This window comes from Sceloporus undulatus, chromosome 2 (assembly GCF_019175285.1).
Source record: "Sceloporus undulatus isolate JIND9_A2432 ecotype Alabama chromosome 2, SceUnd_v1.1, whole genome shotgun sequence".
Taxonomy (NCBI): domain Eukaryota; kingdom Metazoa; phylum Chordata; class Lepidosauria; order Squamata; family Phrynosomatidae; genus Sceloporus; species Sceloporus undulatus.
Window position 1 is genome coordinate 298,439,058 of NC_056523.1, and position 26,212 is coordinate 298,465,269.

Consider the following 26,212-nt stretch of genomic DNA (forward strand, 5'->3'; position numbering starts at 1 on the left):
TTGTTATCTATATTTGCAGGAGATAATATCAAGCTGCAACACAAACTGCTCATTGTATTACTATTATATGGAGCAAGGGCAGAAATAGCTTCTAAATGGAAAGAACTGACAAATGCTAATATTGCAGGATGATGGCATGTTATTTTGATGGAGAAAATGACTTGTGAAGTTAGAGCAAAACATGGACAGATTTTGGGAAACATGGCTTCAGCATATTCAACGAGGAAATATAAATTTTTTATTATTATTATTATTATTATCATCATCATCATCATCATCATCATCATCATCATCAATGAAAATAAAGGTGTAGTAACTCCTCACATGTGTCCTTATGGAGAGCTATTTTAATCTCAGAAAGAATATAGAGCACAACTTGAAATGGACTTCTGGAAGAAACCAAAAGGAAAAAGGTCCTTTCAACAATGAAAACAAGTACCAGTAAGAAGACATTGTATTGAACTTTGAATATTACTTATAACATTAGTGTGACACAAATCTAAAATGCAACCTCTTGATGAACTTGAGGTTAATGTTATGGTTTTGTAACATGTATGAAAAATAAAAGGAGTTTCAAAAGAACAAAAAAGACTTTTTTTCAGTTAGCATAATAAATGTGTGGCAAGTTGTGTAAAAAATAAAAATAAAATACAGAGCCCTTTCTGTTAAGAACTGCTTGGCCAATTCATATATAGTAGGGCTTGTAGTTTGTGGTTGTGGGGAGGGAGGGAGTAATGAAAAGAGAAGAGTACTGTATATCCGACATCTGCAACCCTTTCTTGCAGAATGAGAAATAAACAGATTGGAAAAGGGTAGTCAAACAAAAACGAAGCCGCCAATGTTTAATCCCTCCTCTTCCTGCCACTTTTGTGTACATAATCGGGAGTCACTCTAGCAGCTGCAGTGCATTAGTTCCAGAAGTTTGACAGGCAGGCTTGTTGCTTTGTCACAGGAGTTGTGACAGCTAGCTCTTTCCCTTAGCCCTTAGTATAGCCAGCAGTGTGAATGGTGCTCAGCAGAGTGGGCTTTCAGAGGAGTGGCAATGTCTCATAGGTTCAGTGGAGGAGTTAGCTTGCTTTTCTTCCCCTCCCTCCCTCTCTTGCGGTACCTTATCTACACAGACTGTGCTCTGAGGGCAAGCAACAACATCATGCTGCAAGCTGACTAGGCTGAATCAGAGACGAAGCTCGGCACACAGTTCCTCTGAACTGAAAAAGGAAGGAAATTCATTCCCTCCCCTCCATTCACCCCCCTCAAAAGCAGCCAAAACAAATATCGGGCTGCATTCTAGAGACCTGGCTGATATATAAGTTGCTTTGGAAACATGGCTCAACAAACAGCAAGCCCAGACACTTTGGCTGTACCTGAAGTGGATAATTCACATTGTCAGAACCCATGGCTCAATGAGGATCTTGTGAAAACCTTGAGGGAAAACCTGTTGCAGCACGAAAAATCCAAGGCGTCGAGAAAATCTTCATCTATTTCTCCTAAGTTATCACCAGTCATTTCTCCTAGAAATTCTCCAAGACTTTTGCGCAGGATGCTTTTGAATAGCAACATACCAAAACAGCGGCGGTTTACTGTGGCACATACCTGGTAAGGAATGAATTGTCAACTGCCTCCAGTTTTGGAGTGCAGTTTGAATTTTGCATGGAGAATTCCTAAGAACTGCAGTGCAAATTGCAGGAGTTAAAGGCAAGGCTATGCAGCTTTGTAAGAAGCAACAGCTATTAGATATCAAAATCTAGTTCTACTTAATTAAAGCCATTTTTGATATGAAATTGATGAAAATGAATGTGATTCCAGATTTTAAAAAGTGAAAGTAGGCAGGGCTGCCAAAATCACATTGATTTTTTCATTCCTCCCCTAGTCTTTTTGGCTAGATTCAATTTAAGTGATTATAACTGAAATAAAATATTTACCTGATTATTATCAGCCTTGGAACAAAATGGAGATCACATCATCAATCCATATTATATTGGTTATATATAAAGAATAGCGTCCCAGATTTGGAACATCTGATGGAGTATATTATTAGATTTGCTTCTACATCAAAAGTAGTTTGAAGAAAGAATGGGAAGCTAACACGGAATATTTAGCTCTTTGTATTGATGTAATTGGTATGGGCAAAGGGATATAAGAATTACCTATTTTGTCAGTGGAGAAACTTATGACTTCCATTGTAGTTACAGAATTTTGTTGTGTTTGCCTATGAGTACATGTATGGTTGTTAGTACAATCAAATGAGCCTTATAACCATGTTGCATCTTCTCTATTGCTGTGCAGTCCAAATAGCCTCCCAGGTTGTTACAGTTCTGTATTTTCCAATCAAATCTATTGTTTAATGTACTTGTGAGAATAGTCCACCGACTTTTGCAGTAATGTTTTTGACAGCTTTTGTTCTGCTTTTTGTTGACTAGATTCTGTATAAACATCTTCTTTCAGTTGATAGGCGGGGGACTGTCATACTAAAATATAAGGAATATGAATTTGCTATATAGTAGAATATTTCGTATTAATGTTGATTCCATTCTTTAGTTGAATTAAGGTGATGATTTTAACTGGCAGCAGAGGTGAGGAACCACCAAGTCATAGAACTTTCAAGGGACCACACAGATTGTCCCAAATGCCAAAAACAAAAATAGGAAGTGACCAGGAGTTAATACACACACACACACACCGGTTTTGAGAATATGTATTTTTCTTGTTGTTTAGCAGTGCAGGGAAAACTTGCAACCCATTTAAATACTGAATTTCTGTTTCCAGGAGAAGCAGTTCATGGGCAAGGAGGCAGAAATGGGTGAGCTGAGGAATCTGGAAGGGTTGAGGGCTACAAAAATTGATTTAGAGGGGCACATGTAGCTGCGTACAGTATGTACACACTGTTTGATAACTGAGACTGCATGTCCAGAAAGGAAATTTAATATGGATGGAGACAGGAGAATAATTGCAAAAGCTCAGAGTAAACAGGTACTTAAATGAAACATATGAACTGCATCCTGTCAATAAATTAAATTTCAGTCAGTCGGTAGGAAATTATGTGTAACCTAGAGAGCAAGCATGTAAGATTCATACTGTATTAGAGAAAGGACTAAGCAGACATTGGTTCTGAAAGTTTTTACCCTTCTGATGCTCTTTGCATCTACATGCAGACATTGTGCCTCCCTGCTTGATTTAGTATATGAATAAAAATATTTTGTTTGTTTAGAGTGTATATTTTCATTCTCACATTCATGTATATTCATATTTTAACATTTTATAAGGAAATAGCCCTATAGGCCTATGTTTTTGGATGCTCCACCCCATGCATCTGAGGATGTAGGTAGGCTCAAGTCTAAGAAAGCTCATGCTACCCATTTGTTTCTTTCAGTTAGTCTTAAAGGTGCTACAAGATCCCTTAAAATTACAAATTACATTTTTCAAAGGGTTCTTTCTGGGTAGGAGAATATTAGACCTGGTCCCCAGTCTCTGGGATGAATGCCTTTTGGTACGAAGGCAACACAAAGCCTCTGAGCTGATTGTGGCTCTCAAACACCCCATTTGCAATGCCCACAGCTTCTTCCCACTAAATTAGCCACCAAAATAAATAGTGCTGTAATGATGGTGCCTTTAATGATGGATGGGAAATGTTTGTTTGTTTATTTATTTATTTATTTATTTATTTATTTTGGTCTTACAGGTCTGTATGCTATAGATGCTGTGACACCCTCCTGCCATTGGTCCTGAATAATGGTGGCAGCAGGGGACATGGGCAATGCAGTTCACCCATACCACAAAAGTTGTGGTTGTGTGGTTTCCCCCATCCTGTTATAACCATAGAGTATCTCAGGCATGATGTAATACAAATGTGGTCCCCCCTAAACAATTTTTTTACCTCTGTAACACAACAGCTGAGATCAAAAAGCTTCTTCTTCTGAAAGGCCTTTGCTCACTAAATGGGCATTGTGTGACTCCATCTAATGGGCACTGGAACCCTAGTTGGCAGTTTCTGCTATTGATTAGATTGTTTTTTATTGATGACAAGATCTTTCATCATTTGTTTTATTCTGTGTTTTTCTTTTGTTGGAAACATCATTAAAATAAATGATGCATTCACTCTCAGTTGAATCCTCATTGCTAAAGAAAATGCATCTTGCTCAGTGCTGCTCCATAACAGAAATTAGTCAGCCTCCAAAGAAGGGACACAAATGTAATGAACATGGATGTTCTAAAACCAAACTTCAGAAAGTGATGCAAATATAATGCAGGGAAGTGGTGATGCCATAAACAATAACCATTCAAGTCTGAATTTCCCATTCATGGAAATCTGAGGACTGATATGAAATAAGCCCAGAACAGAAGCCAACATTTTCTTCTGAACACCTTACACTGATGGCTTAGTAATAACAGTTTGGACAGGATTAAGACATTATATTAGAACAAGCTGTCACTTAGGGCCAGTACAGATGGCCCCAAAGGGGCAGCTTGTTGCCGCCCCTTTGATCGTTGGATTGGGGCCATGGCAACCACATGTCGTGGTCCCGATCTGGTGTTTTTCTGGGCTAGAAAAAGTGGCAAATTTGGATCAGAAAAAAGCCATCCTTTCCTCCGTGGCTTTTCAGAACTCCTGTGACATGTAACATCTAAATGCCACACCTCTGGAGCTCTGAAAAGCTGCCCCCTGTGTGGGCAGTAGGGCATGACACTGGCTTCAGGGTGGCATCGGTCTTGGGAAGCTGGCGTATTTTGCCAGTTTGAACCAGCCCTTAGTTTCCTGGTAAAGTACAGAGTGTTAGTTAATAACTTTAAAACCCTATGTGGTTTGGTCCAGGTTACCTACAGGATTGCCTCCTCCCATATAATCTGCCTCATACACTCAGGTCCTCTGGTGGACATTTACTCCAGTCAGACAAGACTAGATGGGAAACTGTCAGTCAGAGGGCTTTTTCTTCAACTGCCCCCAGAGTGTGGAATGACCTACCAGATGAGATTTGACAGCTGAATACACTGTCTGAATTTAAAAGAGCATTAAAGACCAATCTCTTCTGGCAGGCTTATCTGGATTATTTTTAAACTTTAAATTTTAAATGATGGATTTAAAGTGTGGGATGTTTTAATATGTGTATATATTATTTGTCTTTTCAAACTGATGTGTGTTTTAAACTGCTGTGGTTTAAATGATGTTGCTTGTTAATTGTTGTCTCCTGGCTTTCTCATGGGAAGAGGTGGATAAGAAATTATTATTATTATTATTATTATTAATGGTGGTGATGATGATGGTGGTGGTGGCATCGATGGCACTGAAACAGCCTTAGTGCTCTGATTGATGGCAGAGGAAAGACAGGGGAGTGCAATCCTTATTGATTTTCCTGGACAGCAGGTTTTGATTGCATTGACCATGGTATCATACTGGACCTGTTCTGAATGATAGGAGTAGGAGGCACTGTTATACAGTGGTTCTGCTCCTAAAAGCCAGTTCAAGACAGCAGCATTGGGGGATTCCTGTTCAGCCCCAGTTTATTAAGGTGCTCTGGGCCTATTCTATCCCCTGTTCTCTTCAGCATCTGTATCTAGTCACTGAGTGATGTCATTAGTCTAGCTGACTCTAATGATAAAAAAATAAGGCTGAGTTGGAGCATACACTGGAGAATACTGATAAAACACAGCCTTATTTCTTATTATTAGAGTCAGGTAAACTGTGCAGGTACTGGTCCTGTAGTGAGTTAGATGAGAGCTAATAAACTGATGCTGAATCCAAATAAGACAGCTCTGTGGATTGGTGGTTCTTGGTTGTGGGAATTTTGTAAAGAGCCTGTCCTGGATAAATGGCACTCTCCTTAAATGTGGCAAAGCTTGGGAGTCCTCTTAGATCTGCCACTGGAGAACCATGTAGACTCGCAGCGCTTGGCAACAGTTTAAACTGCTATGACCTTTTCTGGACAGAGATAACCCAGCCAGAGAGAGCATATTATATTATTCAAATCAAACCTCTTGATTTGAATAATATAATATGCTCTCTCTGGTGCTGTCCTTGAGGAAGATTTGGAAGCTGCAGCTAGTGCAAAATGCAGTAGCTTAACTGCTGACTGGAATTCCATTTTTAAAATAATTGTGCTGGCTGCCAGTACACTTCGAGTCTGAATTCAAGGTGCTTGTGATGACATTTAAAGCTCTAGATAGATTGGGGCCTCGATACTTGAGGGAGCATCTTTCCCCATATGTACGAACTCAGAAGGACTGGGGGAGCCCTCCTCTATATCCCACCAGTGAAGTCAATAAAGTGTGTTAGGACATGGGGTTGAACTGTTTTAATAAATACAAATAAATCTATCTAACATGTTTCCTGCAATATTCAAGAACCAAGAAAGGAATGCATAGGATTCTTGGTGGAAGTTATGGGCAGAAGGTACTTGTAGGCAGATCCTAGCACTTTGAAGCAAATACTGTAGCATTATGAAAGTTTTCTATCCTTTTCTTGTTAATGGATATTTTGTAACTATAAACAGATAGAAGAAGTAGAGGGTTACAAATAGAAGATAACATCTGGACCCACTCAGATACCTCTGTGCATAAGAACATTGCTCAGTTTTCTGGAAGCATTCTGAATCTTTTGACTAACAGTGTGGGACTAATATTCATTGCATGGTTATAGTAAGACTAGATGGAAAAGGCAGGTGTATATTGTATATGCAGTTAGTCATCTCTGCGCTTTGATCCAGATCCCAGTTAACATCACCAGCCTTAGGTTCAGTTGGAAATGAATTGAAGGTCCATAACACACACACTCAGATAGGTACTTTGCAATATCAACCATCAAATGGGGCTGCCAAAACATTGGCCTATTCATAATTTGACAAAGTTTGTTCAAAGAGTGAAGATGTCTTCCATAATCCTGGTGCATCCCAGGTATTTTAAACTTGTAGCCCCTATAATTGACCATGCTGGATGGGGGCAAGGAAGGCTGTGGTCTAACATATCTGAGGGACAACAGATTGGGGAAGGCTGATATTGGAAGCCTGAACATTTACAGAATTTGCAGCATTCTCAAGTGAAAATCAGAGAGCCAGTATGACATAATGGCTTGAGTGTTGGACTGTTGACTATTAAACTTTAATGGAAAGCAGACATAGCTATTTGAAAGGAGCTGTTTCATGTCTGTGAAAATGTGGTTGGTTTCACCCTAAGGGAATTAACAAAATGGGTGAAGCATGTAAAATAAACAGGGATTCAGAAGAGATGGGGAAAAGTTTGGAATGCATCCCTTCTTCCTTCATAAACTACCCATAATAGGAAAATCATCTGTATAGTAGTAACAGTATTAAAAAGGTAAAGGTAATGGTTTCTCCTTGACATGAATGTCTAGTCGTAACTGACTGTGGGGGGTGGCGCCATCTCCATTACTATGTCAAAGAGTCGGTGTTGTCCAAAGACAACACCAATGGTTATGTGGCCAGCATGACTGCACAGAATGCTGTTACCTTCCCACTGAAGTGGTACCTATTTATCTACGTGCATTTGCATGCTATCAAACTGCTAGGTTGGCAGAAGCTGGGACTGTTGACAGGAAGGATACCAGACATGGAAAGGGGAGTGGGATGATCAAATTTGGTAAAGGCCTTGGGTCCTTTTGAGGAAAGAAAATCTAGGCATAAAATGAACAAACAAATAAACTTCTCTGTATGGTCCACTGTTACCACATCACTTCAAAACATTTAATAGGGTATTTCTTATCAATAAGAAATACCCTATTAAATGTTGGAAGTGATGTGGTAACAGTGGACCATTTTTACATGTTTGGTTCCCAGGTAATTTAATAGTAAGGAATCCTTAGGTATATTGAGTAGAATGCTCTGCTAAGAGAGATTGGCCAGGCTCCATTTATGGACTGCTTTAAGTTTTTACAAAGGTATTTGGTTAACATTTTAAAGAACTCTTGGTTATTTTTTATTTTGTCCTTATGGTTGACTGCTTTTCTTATATATTATTGTTGCTGCTGCTGTATAAATTTTTTAATGTGATTTTTAAGACTGTTGTATGCATGTGTTTTGAAAGCCATTGTTTCAGTAATGCTTATCCACTTTCCTTCTCTGGCAGATAGGTGAAAAAATAAGCATTTAGAATAAATACATCTATCATGGTTGCTATCCTTTTGAAACTGCTTGTTTTGCTAAATTACATAGAAAAAGTGACTGCTCCGACTACTCTGTGAACATTGTTTTTAAAAAATAAAAAATAACAACAGCTAAATTTAAACTGTTTTCATAATAGAAATGTCCCCAGTACACACCATCCAGCTTTGGCAATGTGTGAGAATTGGTTATAACTGAAACGATCAATTCATATTAGAGCTGTTTGGCACCACTATGCTCTGAGTCTAAAAGGGGACATGTAAGGGACCTGTTAGTTTTGATACTTAGTTTATATTGCAATATTGATGCTACAAGTGTGAAGTTGATTTAAAATTGCAATATATTGTTGTTGTGATCCTGTTGAGACACTGCATTAGCACAATAATCATTTTGTAAGCAGTTGTACTTTCTTGGAGGCTTCAGTGTTATGGTCCTTTGTACAGCCATTCATTATGTTAGCATATACATCACTTTTCTTTCATTTTCATTTTTTTGATGTGGTGGGTGGGGAACTAAGTGACCATTATGCAACAGGTGAGTTCAAATCAGTGTCACTTGCTGCACAGCCAGATACACAATGGCAGGTTCGAGCATTAAATACATCAGTATAAAAGTATACTGTCCTAAACATATATAGCATCCTGGTCTATGTGTTATGTTTTCATTGACTTCTGGTAATTTTGTAAAACAAATATGTAAATGAAAATTACAGAAAGTGATTGAAATGGTTGGTTAATGAGGTTTATGTGTTGCTGTTTTGTAATGGAAAAATCTTCAAATGAAGTAGCTTAATCAAACAAAAATCTTCCAGTGGCTTCATGTTAAAAGAGAGGAAGAAAAATTTCATGGCACTTCCAATAGTGAATACTAGGCAGGGAGTGCCGTAATATCTAGACTGTTATTCTACAGGTGCTGCTTATGATTCACAGGCTATCCATGAGAATTATTCATTTCACATTGTGCCATTTTAACACTGATTACTTGGAGGCTGTTTGCCTCAAACCACAGTGCTGGTGAAGGCCCTATGGAAGCAAACAACTTTGCTGTAAGTATGCTCCATTATCACTAAGCTGGTGTTAAGCCCTTCCCTCCAAGTTATCATTCTTCTGCAGACCTTAGAGTTTCCCCAAGTCTATTGATACACCCTCTTCTTCTGCATCAATGTTGTTCCTTTGGGCTTCATAAGGAGCTACACTCAAAGAGTTCACAATTTACAAACGTTGTCATCCACAAAGGGTCTAGGAGATGCACGCATTTCATTTTCCAGAATGTCCTTCCCAAATCTCTCACTTCTGATTTTTTCTTAAAAGTGTTGTGGGATGTTAAAACAAGATGCAAGTTATACAGCCTTTTTTTTTTTTTTAGCCAAGAAAATGCATCCTGGAGGCTTCTGGGGGCATAATTCTCAAATTTTCATTATATAATGGTGAAGATGCTCTAGGAAGATGCACAAAAGATCACATACATCCTCCCCTCACCTTTGGGCTAGCTTCTGCCCCTCTGCATGACACTCAGAGCCATCTGGTTATACATGTAGCATTGGAAAAAGCAATCTACAGTATCAGTTCCCCTGTGGAGAATCTGTCTTGTACTACCTCACACAGGACTCAGCTTTATCATGGGCTGGCAAGCTTCATTTTCTCACACTGGAAAACTTATAAATGTTTGAGGGTTTTTTTTTTTTGAGGGGGAGGTACAAAATAATCCAAACAGCCATGCTCACTGAGGGCTTCTGGGGGTCACAGTCTAAAGAACTATTTTTTCTAAGTTCTGTCATACATTGAAATCTGGATGCAGAGTGAGTCCACCAAACATTAGCTTTTCTGGCCTTTTCTTCTTCTACAGCTGCAATACAGGATGTGTACGTTTAGAATCTGTGGGCAGGAGTGTAAGTTTAGAATTTGAGTGTTACAGTAAATTAGGTTCTGTATCATAACAGTTGGAGATAGTTGTCTTGCTCACTTTATACCAGAAATGCGGACATACCAGATCAGACATCCTTACCTGAAAATTGTTTCACTGCTGTGGCCAGAAAGAAAACTTGTGAGGAATCTTATTAAAAAAGAGGTATTGATTGGTATATATACCAGTCTCTGTCAATTCATTTCAAGCCTATCACAGTTTAAAATTTATGAACACCTTGCAGTTCCTAGCAAATGGTCATCAGTTGGAAATTTCTCCTGAATTTCTCTGGATCTGTTTTTAGTTCATTTATACTGTTGACCATTACTGTCAGGTAGAAAAAAGTCCCTAATTAGCCACTTAGTCGTGGCAGTGTTAACAAAATCTTTTCCAAGTGCACAATATTCTTTTTTTGAGAGAGTGTTGCCAAAATGGTAAACAGTACTCAAAACGACAGGACCATTAAATTTTATATGGTTATTACGATATTTCCTCTATTGATCCCTCTTTGTCATAACAATTCCTTCTGAGGTGAATTCTTGCAATTCTTTTGTTTCAAGCCAGAGCTTTGTGCAATGATCTCCTTCCTCTGTTGAACTAAGATAAGCCTGGAGCAGGACTTGAATAAACTTCCTATGGTGCTCTATTCCAATACAGTATTTTCATATGTTATAAAACATTTGGGAATACAAATTTTCAGGGCCAGCCCAGGGTTTTCATATTAAGATTTATTCAGATAAAGTTTGCTATTGCCTTCCTCTCAGGCTGAGAGTATGTGATTTCTCCAGGGTCACCCAGTGAGTTTCCGTTGCTCAGCAGTTGTTCAAACCCTGTTCCAACATTCAAACCACTATGCCACACTATTCTCTAAAAACATTTATGTTATTCAGTATTTAATAATACTGGTAAGTGTTGCTTACTCTGAGCCAGTGTGGTGTAGTGAATGTAGGACTAGGACTCTGGAGATCAAGCTTCAGAGCTGTTCTCAGCCATGGAAACCCACTGGATGACCTGGTCAAGTCACACCCTCTCAGTCCCCAAAAAAACCTGTGGTAGGTTCACCTTAGGATCACCATAAGTTGAAAATGACTTGGGGAGAGAGAGGCAGGCAAGCTCCAACTGCCTGCCTGAAAGAAGAAAAAGCCCTCCCTTCAGCCACCATCTTGAGAGGGAGAGAGGCCTGGCCTGAAAGACTAAGAGCCCTCCTTCCGACCACCATCTTGAGGGGGAGAGAGGCCTGTTATGTTTTATTTTGACTTTGTATTGTACTTCTTGTGGTACACCGCTTTGATCTAATTTGGAAAAGCGGTATATAAATAAACATTATTATTATTATTATTATTATTATTAACAACAAATTGCTTACTTGCTCCTTTTGTTATGTTTTAAAATTATGCTTATACTCCACTCCCTTTTGCTTTATGTTTTTATTTGATGCCACATCTTTAAAACATTAGGAACTTTATATGCCTAAATGACCAATTCACATGTGAACTAATGTATGGGAAGCTTACTGTCATATGAAGTTTCCCATTGTTGGGAATCCCTCTAGGTTTGATAGATGATGCCTGATAACTTCAATTTGACACATCGTGACTACAGTGATAGCCTACAAAAATGTGTTGTAAGATTTAATGCCTTGCAAAAACTTCTTGAATGTCAGACTACAGAAAACGAGATGCAGTGCGAAAGCATATTCTGCTTTATTGCAATTTTTATTTTTATTCTAGGCAGGAATTAATTACCTCCTCCTTTCTAAATTTCCTGGCAGAGAAAGAAGTAAATTGTTTGTATTTTACTGTTTATCTGACATTATTCTCTCTGTTACTGATTTGGCCTCAAAATTATTTTTTGTTGCAAGTAGGACAAGGGCTCAGTTGGGGAAAATTAGACTCATTTTGTTGTCTCTGTTGCTTTATCTCTGCATCTGTAATTTGCCTCTGTAGAATTTGAATCTGTAGCTTTGAGAGTCAGTGTGGTGCAGTGATTTAGGCATTGGACTATAACCATGTAGACCAGGAATCAAATCTCCCCTGCCCCATGGAAAACCACTGGGAGACCTTGGGAAATTCATATTATCTTGGACTCAGAGGAAAGCAAGGGCAAACCCACTCTAAACAAATCTTGCCAAGAAAATCCCATTATAGATTCATGTTAGGGTTGCTGTAAGCTAGAAATGACTTGAAAGCACACAACAAGAACAATCATCACCATCTAAACTTAGATTTTGTCTTATTAATAGTTCTTGTTGTTTTGCTGACTGCTCTTTGACTGTGATAAATAAAGATTAACTATTATTTTTCAAGAAATTGCTTATACTTCCACCTGGCACACCTGCAGTTTTGGTTCGGGCAGAGGTTGGCTTCCCTTCCATCAGCGCTCGTATTCATTTAATTTAATTTAATTACTGGTGATCTGTAAAAGATTCTCCGGTTAAGGTTTTTCCTAAGTTATGTTTCCAACATTTACCAAGCTGCAAAGGTTGGAGATTAAGATACCATAGGTTGCTTGAATCATATCCTGCTCTAAATGAAAACCCTTCTATCTGGAATTCAAGAGAGAAGCTTCATGAATACATTTTTAACTAGGGTGTGTATCTGGATAGACAGGCTATTAACAATTTGAAATTTTCCAAATGGTTTACATTATATAAACTGGACCATCAGATGGCTTCTTACCTAAGGAAGCTTACATTCCCAAAGCTTATGTCTCCATTTTCAAATAATGCCCTCAGCCATGATTAGATTCCGCCCCCCCCCCCATAACTGCCATCAGCCGGCCTGAGAGGGAGTTCGCCAGGCAGGTCCAGCTCCATCAGGGATAGCCTGAAGGAAGGAGACCCCCCCCCCCATAACTGCCATCTGCCGGCCTGAGAGGGAGTTCGCCAGGCAGGTCCAGCTCCATCAGGACTAGCCTGAAGGAAGGAGACTCCACCCTCCGTAACTGCCATCCACCGGCCTGAGAGGGAGTTCGCCAGGCAGGTCTAGCTCCATCAGGGCTAGCCTGAAGGAAGGAACCTCACCCCCTTCCCTCCACCATTCCCTTCTCCTTTTGTTTCATGTCTTTTATATTGTAAGCCTGAGGGCAGGGAACTGTCTGATTAAAAATAATAATTGTAAGCCACTCTGAGAGCCATTATGGCTGAAGGGCGGGGTATACATACATAAATGATGGATGGCAGAGATTTACACACAGCTAAGAATTGCCATTTATGTATCTGTGGAGCACCAGAAATTGAGGATTTGCCTCATTATCTGATTTTTCGCTCACTGTATATTGAGCCAAGAACTAAATTTATGGGATCTATTTTGTCCAATTTACAGCCCAGTACTACCTCTGAAAAGATTTTTTTATCTCTTGTCTGATATAGATTCTAAGTAAGGTAACTTATAAGGTTTCATTGTTTGCCTTAGCAGCAATCAAAATTCGGGCAAGAGTTATAGTGGACATTGCAGTTGATCGCCATGGGGATGATCTTATCTAATTTTTGAAGTTGTTTTTAATGTTGTTTTAGTTAATTGTCTGGAATTTTATTATGTTTAATGTATAAAATTTGGATGTTAGTTATTTGATGGAGCATTTTATAATATCAATTTTTTGTCACCAGTTTTACATATTAATTATGCAATAGGCAATAGGAGCCCTGGTGGCGCAGTGGTTAAATGCCTGTACTGCAGCCATTCACTCAAAACCACAAGGTTGCGAGTTCAAGACCAGCAAAAGGGCCCAACCTTGACTCAGGCTTGCATCCTTCCAAGGAGGGAGCTAAAATGAGTACCCAGACTGTTGGGGGCAAATTAGCTTACTTGCTAATTAGCTTACTTGCTGTTCACCGCTATGATCTTTGGAATAGCGGTATATAAATAAAACAAATTATTATTATTATATTATTAAGCATTAATAAAATTGATTGATTGAGATTATCTATTATCTAATTTACAAATACCCTTAAAAGTATACCATTCTTTGGTTGTTACTGAAATTGATCCTAGATTTAAGTAATAATGTGTTTGAGATTCTGAATAAGCAAGCTGCTAGAAAATTAGGAGAACAGTTGTTACTTCAGTGTAATACCTAAACCTGTAACATTGAGCTACTAGCATGAGATGACATAGCACAGGAATGGTGTTTGCTCTTTGGAATTGGCAGTTGTCACCATTTCTAAATATGGCATAACCACATGGTTACATTTATTTATTTATTTATTTGGAAGTGTATATGCCTCTTTTGAAAACAAGCAGTTAGACTTAAGCATTTAGAGCAGGAATTCCTGATTGTAATTATGAATGCATAACCTAGAGTTGAAACCATGCATGGTGTAGTGGTTTGTACACCGGACTACAACCGTAGAGACCAGGGTTCGAATCAGTCATGTTCAGCAAAGTGAAGAGAAACACTGAGGATGACATGATCACACTCTTTAAATACCTCAAGGGCTACCACAAAGAGGAGCTCACAGGTTTGTTCTGTACTGCCTTGGAGGGTAGAACTAGGTCTAATGATTTTAAATTACAGGAGGATAGATTTTGATTGAACATTAAAAGGAACATCTTGACAATGAGAGCAGTTCGGCAATGGAACCATTTGCTTAGAGAGGCTGTGGTGTCGCTTTCTCTGGAAGTTTTCAAAAGGAGACTGGACAGCTATCAGCTGGGAATGCTCTAGCTCGAGATCCTGCATTGATCAGGGTTTGGACCTGATAGCCCATGGGATCCCTTCCAACTCTGTGATTCTATGATGTACACATGAAAAGAACATGGCATCTTCCATCCAGCCAAGAAACCCCATGATAGGTTTGCCACAGGATCACCATAAAGTGGGATTGACCTGAAGGCACACAATAGCAAGAACAACCTAGATTTACACATTCATAACTGATTTGTATTCACAATTCCTATACATTCAATAGTGTACGCAATATCTAGGGATTGTAAAAGTCCCCCACTTCTGACTTACTGAGCAGCAGCCATTTCCCACTGGGGATGGAAACTCAGTCTTCTGCATGCTAATTGATAGGAGAACAGACCTCTATTACTCACAGTGGCTGCTGCCTACTAAATCATGATTGGGATGGGTTGCTACTTAGCATTGTAAATAAAGTAGTTATGTAACTAAGAAGGACATATTCTCCCAGTCCTCATCCTACCAAGCTGAGTTGAAAGGAAAAAGTCTCCCCCATATGTTGAGCTGGGTTGTAGCGAAGGGGGAGGATCTGTGAGGTCCTGATCCCCCTTCTGTTAGATGTAATTAATGGCGTGCGCTGCTGCGATGCCACGCCCAAGCCCCATTATAATGGTGGCACTTAGTCTGGACCCCCCCTCCCAAAATCCTGGCTACGTCCCTGTGTTGAGCATGAGCAATGCCTCCACTGTATGAACTTACTTGCTGAGCATATATAGCATCACCACCACTATTTGACATTTAGGAGATTATCACACTAGGGCCAATGCCACAACAATTTTGCTATTTGAAGATAACAGAAATATAGCACTATAGTGATCAATATTTTCACACAGTCGTGCAATTGCGCTATCACAATGAAATAAAAACAAAAGAGAAATGCAATTGTATTCCATATACAAAAACTGATCCCATTTGTGTATCATTATTATATCATAATTGAACATTTTACACATGCGCCACTTTGGCACTATGGTGCATGTCTAAAAATTATGGTTCCGTATTTCACGACATTATTCTACTCCAAAAACAATCCTAGCAATGAGAATGAATTCCCTGTACCAAAATGCAGTCTGGGAAAATACCATTCAATACCAAGGCAACCGGGGTGTGCTAGAGCAGATTCTGAATTCTGTCAGAGGAATGAAATATCCCTATATATTTCTCTAGTTCAATTGAAGGCCCTGATTACCACCTCCCTATATGTGATTCTCTTTTTCATAAGTGAGGACATGTCCTTCTGATCTTCACACTGTTAGGCATGACTTCCATGTTTCATATTGAGCTTAATTTTCCATGTAGTTTGGAATATATATATTTGCATTGGTGTACCAGTGCAAATCCGTTTTAAGATTCTGCACACTTGTTTACTTGTTCTATTCAACAAACACACAGTTGAAAAGGAGTTTTTGGTTTGGAGCAGAAGCAATAAATTAGCAAGACTACATAGTGGGTCCTTGGTATCCTCTGGGGTTTGGTTCCAGGACCCCCATGGATACCAAAACCCATGGATGCTCAAGTCCCATTAAATACAGTAGCATAGTAAAATTGTGTCCCTTATATAAAATGCCAAAATCAAGGTTTGCTTTAGGATTTTTAAAAAATATTTTCAAACCATGGATAGTTTAACCCATGCATAACAAATCCATGGATATGGAGAGCCAAATGTAATTTGATTTTACAGTATCCTGAAACTATACACTTCCATCATGGATTAACTATGCTAATATATAACAAAATACCACTAGCAAAATATTTGTCACTGTGATAGATATACATGAGGGTTGGGTTTGTACATTTCAAGTCTGTTGGGGAGTGCAGTGTTTCCCCTCTGTGCTCTGGTCATAAACCAATTGTACTGCCCTGCAGGGCCCCATAACTGAAGATCAGCTAAACCAGTGAGAATAGCCAGAGAGCAAATTTTGCAATTTCTTCAACCCTGGTAGCTAGCAGACAAGCAGATCCAAACACCTCCCAGTCATTGCTCTTCCACTGTAAACCATAAGCAGGATTTCAGGGCTTGTCGAAACTGGCAGCTAGTACTAATTCATTTGCTACATGTAATGTCACTTTGAGCTGCTTCTTCCCATTTTCAGATCTGCACACTCTTTTAAAAAGATAGATAGATAGATACTGAGAACATTAAAAAAATGTAAAAGTGTGTTTTTAAAGACTAGCTTAGAGGCTACATCTGCATAATCCAGTTCCACACTACTTTAACTGCCATGGCTGAATGCTATGGAATTTGGGAATTGTAGTTTGTTGTGGCATCAGAGCTCTCTGCTACAAGAAGGCTAAATGTGTCACAAAACTGCAATTCCTAGAATTCCATAGCACTGAGCCAGGGCAGTTAAATTGGTATCGAACTAGATTATTTCTGCAGTGTGGATGAAGCCAAAGTTAACTATTGTAGTTACTTTTGAAGAATGTGGGTGGGGGAGTATAGCTACAATCGGAACTAATTAGTCCTGTAAATCTTGGCTTTATAATTACTTTTAAAAAGTAACTTTCTGATCTGTCCTTATGTTAGAATAGACATGCATAGGATTGCAGCCAAAGCAAGGTTTCTTTGTGGAAGTTCAGGCTCAGCGAAGCGTCATACAGCACCAAACAAAGCAACACTGATAAGTATTTCCGATGGCAGATAATTTGTCTGCAATTGTACATGGCAAATATGATCAATGAAGAACAGCTTTTGAATTTCTGGCCACAGGATACCTGATCAAGATACTGTATATAGAAGGTATGTCTAAATTAAAATGCCCATTTTGGGAACCAAGTGCGGAAGACCATGGAGTTCAGATAAGTGCTGCCACCTACATACTCACAGTGGTGTTACTGTATACATGTATGCATACACATAGGGACAGTTTAGTGCCTAGGTTTTTTATTTTAGGTTACACAAAATAGGTTTGATGCTGATTGCTCAGGCAAGGGGCATTCAGCTCAATGTGTTATTTCAGTTTCTAGTATCAGCCCACATTCCCACCCCTTGTAAATGTTCTTGCTTTACTCAAGGTAATAAGTACTTCTAATGAAAAAACTGCTAGTAGGGTGTGACATTTAATACTTAGCTAGCTTAATGGCATTGATCAAGTAAGCTACAGCCTACAGGCTTTTGCTTATTATGCAATATGCCCTGTGGACATTCTTTACTTTTACTTACTTAAAAAAATATAACTCATACCAAAAAAGTTTGCTGTTAAAGCTTTTTAACAGTTTTTTTTTAAAAAAAAACCTACAGAGTCTTGTAGCACCTTAAAGACTAACACATTTTAATTGGCATATGTTTTTAGGGATTTCAGGCTATTTTGTCAAATCCATTTCCTTGAATTTATCCTCCTCTCCTTGAATTTTTGTTGTTGTTAACTGCCCTTGAGTCGATCTCAACCCATGGCGACCCTGCTGATGAGACATCTCCAAGACCCTCTGTCCTCCACTGCTCCACTTTAATAGAGTCCATCCATCTTGCATGCGGCCTTCCTCTCTTTCTGCTTCTCTTTGCTTCTCTCTACCTGTCCTAGCATTCCAATGATTCATGCCTTCTCATGATGTGTCCAAAGTACAACAATCTGAGTTTTGTCATCTTGGCTTCTTGATTTGCTCCAGAATCCATTTGTTTGTCTTTTTGGCTGTCCATGGAATCCTTAGCTTTCTTTTCCAGCACATTTCAAATGAGTTGATTTTCCTCCTATCCTCCTTCTTAAATGTCCAGCTCTCAGATCTATAAAAATGTATTTTTAAAGGTTGTACGCCACTTTGATTGTGGTAACAAAAAGCGGGATATAAATTAAAGTTTTATTTTATTATTATTATTTATACATGACAATTATTATTATTATTATTATTATTATTGGGAAAACAATGGCTTGTACAATTCTAACTTTGTGCTCAGTTGTATATCCTTGCATTTTAGGATCTTTTCTAGTTCTTTCATAGCTGTCCTTCCCATTCTTAATCTGCACTCTCCATTTCTTTCAATATTTCATCCCAGGTATGAGAATTCTTTTACTATTTCTATTTCTTCATTGTCTAATTCAGATTTGTGCAGATTCTCTGTGGTCATTATTTTTGTTTTCTTTATGTTCAACCATAGGCCTGCCTTTGCATTTTCTTCCTTGATCTTTATTAGTAGCTGTTCCAGGTCTTTGATGTTTTCCCTGAGCGTTATGGTGTCATCTGCGTATATCAGATTGTTGATATGCCTTCCTCCTATTTTCATCCCTCCTTCTTCTGTGTCCAAACCTGCTTTTCTTACAATATGTTCTGTATATAACTTGAACAAGTAGGGTGTTAAGATGGAACCTTTGCCAACTGGGAACCATCCTGTTTCTTCATGTTCTGTTCTGACAGTAGCCTCTTGTCCTTGATGAGATTCCTCATCAAGACTATCAGATGTATTGACACTCTAATGTCTTTAAGTAAATCTAGGCCCTCTCCAAATGAGCCCTTTGTGGCGTGTCCATGACGTGCTAGGGTTGCCTCGGGCAGTGCGTGCACACGCCCCACAACCCTAGCATGTTGTGCACGCACTGCCATTACGCAGTGCCTTACACATGGCACACGTAACCGTTACGTCGCAGCTGCGCACCTTGCATACGGAGCTGCGAAGCTGTGAAGCTGCAATGTATATGCGCCGTCTTTGGTGCTTTGAGGTGCAGCAAAAAGGAGCTGCTTTTTCCAGCTCCTTTTCTGCTGCATGGCTGTGTCGCGCAATTTGTATGCTGCAGCGCAGCTGTGCAGCAGAGAGAGGCGCTGAAGAGGCACCTCTTCTGGGCGGTCTGTACCCCGCCCTAGTTTCTAGACTTGATTTCAAGAAGCTATAAAAAGGAGGGAAGCATGCTGCAGTTACAACACTGTTGAGTCAGTGTGTTCATTATAACAACCAAAAGGCATTGTCAATCTGTACCCATAGTTAGGAAAAAGTCAACATAGGTTTCAGAGAAACAAGTCAGCCAGACAAATCTAATCTCTATTTTTGATAAAATTACCAGCTTGGTAGATGGAGGGTATGCTGTGGATATAGTATATTTTGATTTCAGTAAGGCCTTTGACAGGATTCCCCATGACATTCTTGAAAAACAAGCTTTAAAAATTTGGGCTAAACAAAGTAACTGTTACATGGATTTGTAATTGGCTGGCTGGCCGAACCCAAAGGGTGCTCAACAATGGTGGGATACAGACCACCCGAAAAGGGTGGTCTCCCGCCGCCCTGGTCTGCTGCATGAGGGAGCTGCAGTGGACAAACCGTGCTGCTCCCTCGCGCAGCAAAAAGAACCCGCAAAAAGTGGGTTCTTTCTGCAGCGTGGTTGTGACGCCGCAAGGCGCCAATAGTGCACTTGCAGCGTCACAAGGGTGCTGAGATGTGCGGATGCTAGGCGTCTGTCACGTCAAAATGGCGGCAACCATATGTACAGGGTGCTGCCATTTTGATGCCCTCGTCATGTGCAAGGGGTGAGGGGTGTCTGAAAGCACCGCCCCTTGCACGTCATGACGGCGCCCCATAGGGCCCATCTAGCCAGCGCCAATGGCTCCTTTTGATCCTGGAGAGAAGTGACCAGTGGGGTCCCACAGGGCTCTATCCTGGGCCCAGTGCTATTCAACATCTTTATTAGTGACTTGGATGACAGAATTGGGGGCATACTTATCAAATTTGCAGTTGACACCAAATTAGGAGGAGTAGCTAATACCCCAGAGGACAGGATCAAAATTCAAAATGACCCTAATAGATTAGAAAGCTGGGCCAAAGCTAACAAAATGAATTTCAACAGGGAGAAATGTAAGGTACTGCACTTAGGGAGGAAAAATGAAATGCACAGATATAGGATGGGGGACACCTGGCTGAATGAAAGTACTTGTGAAAGGGATCTAGGAGTCCAAGTAAACCACAAATTGAACATGAGTCAACAGTGTGATGTGGCAGCTAACAAGGCCAGTGTAATTTTAGGCTGCATCAATAGAAGTTTAGTGTCTAGATCAAGGGAAGTAATAGTGCCACTCTATTCTGCTGTGGTCAGGCCCCATATTGTGTCCAGTTCTGGCCACCACAATTTAAAAAGGGCATTGAGAAACTGGAGTGTGTCCAAAGGAGGGCAACTAAAATGGTGAAGGGTCTGGAAACCATGCCCTATGAGGAATGCCTTAGGGAGCTGGGTATGTTGAGCCTGGAGAAGAGAACGTTAAGAGGTGATATGATAACCCTGTTTAAATACTTAAAGGGATGTCATATTGAGGAGGGAGCCAGCTTGTTTGCTGCTGCTCCAGATACTAGAATGCCAAACAATGGATGCAAAATGAAGGAAAAGAGATTCCACCTCAACATTAGGAGAAACTTCCTGATATTAAGGGCTGTTCAACAGTGGAACAAACTCCCTCAGAGTGTAGTGGAGTCTCCTTCCTTGGAGGTCTTTAAACAGAGGCTGGATGGCCATCTGTCAGGGACACTTTGATTGAGATTTCCTGCATGGCAGAATGGGGTTGGACTGGATGGCCCTTGAGGTCTCTTCCAACTCTATGATTCTATGATTTTTAATGATTCCAACTACTAAAAACAAGAAAACACTTTTTAAACGCTATAACAAATTGTTGCTGTGTTCTGTCAAGTTGTTTCTGACCTTAAGCCAACCTAATATGGGGTTCTGCTGATTGTTTGTGTTTATTCTCTGCAGGAGCATCTAAAAACAAGTAAGCTTCTCTTTCCTTTTGCATGTCTGTTTATTTCTTGATTTGGTGCAGGTATTTCAAACGAAGACCCTGTTTCTTTCACATGTTGGATACAGTGGAGGAATCTGAAGCAGGCAAGAAACAGAGGGAGTCAGAGACTATGGTCCAAAACTCACTGCAGAAATAATCTATTTTGGGACAGCCTTAACTTCCCTAGCTCAATGCTAGGGAATTCTGGGAACTGTAGTTTTGTGAGACATTTAGCCTTCTGTGTCAGAGAGCTCTGGTATCATAATACACTACATTTCCCAGGATTCCTTACCACTGAGTCAGGACAGTTAAAGCAGTCTCAAAGTTATACCGAGGATTTGCCATCATGTTGTTGTTGTTGATTATGATGATGTTGTGTGCTTCAAGTCATTTCTGTGGTGATCTTAAAGTGACCCTCTCTCAAGATTTTATATGCAAATTTGTACAGTTTGCCCAAAGTCACCCAGTAGGTTTCCATGGTTGAATCTGCAAAGTTTGCAGTTCAGTATACTACAACTTGCTTCAATTGTATGCTACCTTGCTCAATGATTTTCCATCTTAAATTCAAAAGATAATCTGCATAAGAATATTTTTGGGTGTAGTGCTCATCTGGACAGGCAGACTATTAACAACTCATTTTCCCCCCTGAAATGATATAGCCTGTATAAAAGCAGTTACCCATTTGTCAATTACAAAATGACAAAGAAACATTAGTCCTTTATGTTATCTTAATCATATCCCGAAGTCCCCAAAAGCAGAGAATAGAAAAGAAATATTAAACTTATCTACTTCTTTGTCCTTTCTCTATCAAGCACAGAAAAGTTTTTTCTTCTTCCATTTTATTTTATCTGGTTTCTTTTTATGAATTAAAAAAAAAGATTTTGGTTAGACATTCTTTAGGCGTAATACCTTCAAAATGAGTTTTCTGCTTCTCAAAGCCTGCAAGAATATTTATCATAATAAATTAAGCAGACTGCCAGATTTTAAGCATTTCCAGTACAAGGGAGATGGGCTCTGTAGTGATTTCCAAAAGTCCTTCTTGGATGAAGGTTTGTGACTTTACATTTTCAGCCCCAGTAGCCAAGTACAATGGAGGCATGGCTTACATGGAGTTGGGCTGCAACCGTTCCTTGATGTTGCTGTTGGCTGCTCCTCCCACTCTTTCTGTGTGCCTTCAAGTCACTTGTTGAGTGTAGGGCTGTAATTCTTCACTAATTTGTTCTTGAAGGAAGGAAGGAGTAACTTCAGCCATTTTCTCCCTCTGTGAGAAAGTCTTCAAAATTGCAGAGTATTTGCAGTTTGGGTTTTTGATTGTTTCAGCATTGAAAATGCTGTTTTCTTTCTTTTTTTTTTTATTTATTAAAAAGATTTTAAAAAAATGCTGTTTTCTGAATGGGGAAATCATGTGCAAATTCTGCACAGAACAAGTCCCAAACTGTGAAGATTGTTGACAGTCCCGGAGTCTTGTGAGAATTTCCTAACACTGAAGAAACATGATAGTTTTAGATATTTTGAATATTATTTAACTATTCTTTACCTATCTTTCTTTCCATTCTTTCCAGATCACTTTTTCTTATGAAGAATAAACACCTCACTCTGGAGCATAATCCTGTTATATTTTTGATGGCAAAAAGGAAGCCAAAGATGGCTCCCATCAGTAGGTATACAAAACCCTAGCCAGTGTCTACTCTGGGCTAGGTGCCTCCAGGTTTTCCCTCCTTGGCCATTGACATCACTGCCTATAGAATTTACAACAGCACATTTTTAAGGATGGTGGTCCCACCCCAGTGTGCATGTGACAGAGGAAGGGCTGGCATGCTATGATGGTAGTGGTGAGCCCAGGAAGAGTGCTTGTTCAATGGCAGTGCCAGGATGGCATCATTAGGTAGTCTGCCTGATGCTGGTCCACTGAGACCAGGCCTGCACCATAATTTTAATGCTACTAGACTCATCCCTGACATTGGTGTGTTGGGGGCAAAGGAATCATGGTGGGCAGATTCTTGTGCACCTGGTGCTCTAGTTAATGCCATTACTGAACAATTGCTATGTTGTTGTTAGTGGGCCATGCAAGGGTCCTGGTGCTGAGCTGACACAATGGTGGCCAGAACTTGAGAAAGTTAACTTTGCAGACTACAACTCCCAGAAACCTTCAGCCAATATGGCAAGTGGCTGGCTGGGAAATTCTAGAAGTTGTTGTCCCCAAATTAACTTTCACAAGGTCTGGCTGAGGTTTTCTGGTAACACACAATTGCACGATTGCATGTGTTCACATTATTTATTTAGGGGGTTGAATTAAGATGTCTCTTGAAGTGCAGCATTAACCATCTAATACAATTGGAAACCTTGATAGTATTTAGGAAAATATCCTTAGGAAGTGGTCCTAAGCAACTCAAGTATTTTCTTCCATTTCTTTTCCAGATTCTCAGTTCTCTGTATACTTGAAATCCCTTCCTGGGGCAAGGTTTCGGCTTTTCCTTTTTTGAGACTGACATAACACTTCCCTTCTTTTGTCTCCATCATCATCAACCGCCTCTCCCCATACATTCCGCCTCGCACCCTCAGAACATCTGGGCAGCAACTCCTGAAGGTGCCTGGGGCTAGGTTGGCTGTTACTGCCAGAAGATCCTTTTCCACAGCTGCCCCAGCCCTTTGGAATACGCTGCCCATGGAGCTCCGCTCGTCTACCACCCTGGCCCAATTTAGGAAGGGTCTCAAAACCTTCCTATTTAATCAGGCATTCCCCGACTAAATATCCTGTGGGCCTCCCTCCTCTCTCGTGGCCGTGAGGTTGGGCTAGGGGTTTTTTATTGTTTTTAAGGATTGTTGTTTATATGTGTTTTTAATCTGTATGCTGTTTGCACTTCGGTGCATTTTGTAAGCTGCCCTGATCGTTTGGAAGGGCGGGGTATAAATAAAATTTTTATTATTATTATTTATTAGATTGAATTGGAGCAGGGCCCATTTTGTGGGTGAGGGAACCACATGTTAAAATGCCGAGTACATAGATCGTAATGTACTAACAACTGTACTTGTTTAGAAATAAAACCCAGCTGCAGTGTAGCCAGTTGAATTTTGTTTCTTTCTGCTCGTGAATTTAGTAGGTTGCCTGAGGCTTTCTGTCTGTTTGCCCAAGTTCCCCTATACCCCAGTTTTGATATTTTGGTCAACACACTTTTTGTGCACACTCAGCACTGCACAGATGGTAGAGAGTGCTACAAATTACTTGTAATGGGTTACAGTTTTGCTTACAAGAGTGGAAAGAGGTTACATTCCAAAATAAGAGAAAGAAAAGGCATCATATTAATCATTACAAGTGTAACAAGTAACAATTCCTAATTACTTTAAAAAGTGGTTTTAAATGGCATTCTAAGAGGCATTTTGATAGGAATAGCCAGCCTTTATCAATCAGAGGGTTTTTTGTGCCAAAAGAGTAGCAGAAATAGACAATGTAATGAGTTAACATTTAAACACTGCAACGAGTTATGACAAGAAATTACTTATTAAACACTGTAACATATTATGGGAATGAATTAATTTTTGAAAGAACCATTTCAAAAACTCTGGTTGCCAGATGAAATAAGACTCAGTGATCCTATCTCTGTAATGGTTCAATAGAAGGAGGAATTTCAGCGGGTGTTGATTGTTACTGGAATTTAAATTGGCTGCCATTCACAGAGCAGTGATATAGGAGGCCCAGAGTTAGATCTAGTTGCTCACTGAGATATCTGACACAATCTGGAGTCATAATCCCTTGCTTTGAGATATTATGTGAAAATCCTGTTTGGGCTAGACCTACTTGCAAGTAGTCTTGGCAATATGTGGTTTGGGAATGCTCAATTGGGCTGCAAAATGATGAGTTTTTAGATGCCCATCCTTGTTTCTAAGTAATTTTGTTGCTACTTACCTTCACATTGTTTCTGATTTATGGTGACCCTAAGGTGAATTTATCACAGGGTTTTCTTGGCAAGATTTGTTCAGCAAAGGATTGCCTTTGCCTTCCTCTGAGGCTGCAAGAGTATGTCTTGTCCAGGGTCACTAAGTAGATTTTCGTGGCCAAGCAGGGATCCTGAAACAGAGAGATGGGGTAGCAATGAGAAGCCCTCTAAGCCCTGTAATAGCAAACTTTTACATGGAACACTTTGAAAAAAGCCCTGGAAACAGCACCGAAAAAGCCCACAACTTGGTTCTGATATGTGGATGACACTTTCACCATCTGGAGCCATGGAGAAGAAGGCCTGGCTGTATTCCTGAATCATCTGAACAACATCCATCCCAACATCCAATTCACTATGGAAAAAGAAAAGGAAGGAACACTGCCATTTTTGGATGTCCTAGTCATCCACAAACCGATCCAACGTTTGGGTCACACAGTATACCGAAAACCCACACATACAGACCGATATCTGCACAAGAACTCCAACCATCAGCCAAGACAAAAAAGAAGCACAATCAAAACACTGGTAGACCAGACAAAACGCATCTGTGAACCCCACTTCTTGGAAGATGAACTGAAGCATCTGGGCCGGGCTCTACAGGCCAATGGTTATTCCAGTTCAGACATCAGAAGGGCTGCCAGGCCCAGGAAAACCCAGAGAAGTGAAGACAAGCAGCCACCCAAAGGGAAGGTATTTTTACCTTACATCAAAGGAGTCACAGACAGAATAGGCAAAGTGGTGAGGAAGCACAACCTTCAAATGTGTCATGGCCAGCCAAGATCAGCTCTCGGAGGATGAGGAGGAGGATGAGCTTCCTCCAGAGCAAGGGCTGATTGAGGCAACACCAGGTGCTGTTCCTGCCCTGCCAGGTCCCAGCTGTGATCCTCCAACCCC

The 26,212-nt window shown here is 40.0% G+C and overlaps 1 protein-coding gene across 3 annotated transcripts in view; it reads left to right on the forward strand.

Annotated features, from left to right (window-relative positions):
• Positions 1-926: 926 nt before the first annotated feature.
• The window catches only part of PDE4D (phosphodiesterase 4D), a 574,941-nt gene continuing 549,655 nt past the window's right edge, over positions 927-26,212 (forward strand). For 2 of the 3 annotated variants that reach the window (XM_042454656.1, XM_042454657.1), the window contains exon 1: positions 927-1,596. In XM_042454656.1, the coding sequence (XP_042310590.1) occupies positions 1,325-1,596 (272 nt within the window). In that variant the 5' untranslated portion in view covers positions 927-1,324. The remainder of the gene's footprint in view (positions 1,597-26,212) is intronic. The other variant, XM_042454650.1, reaches the window with a different exon arrangement.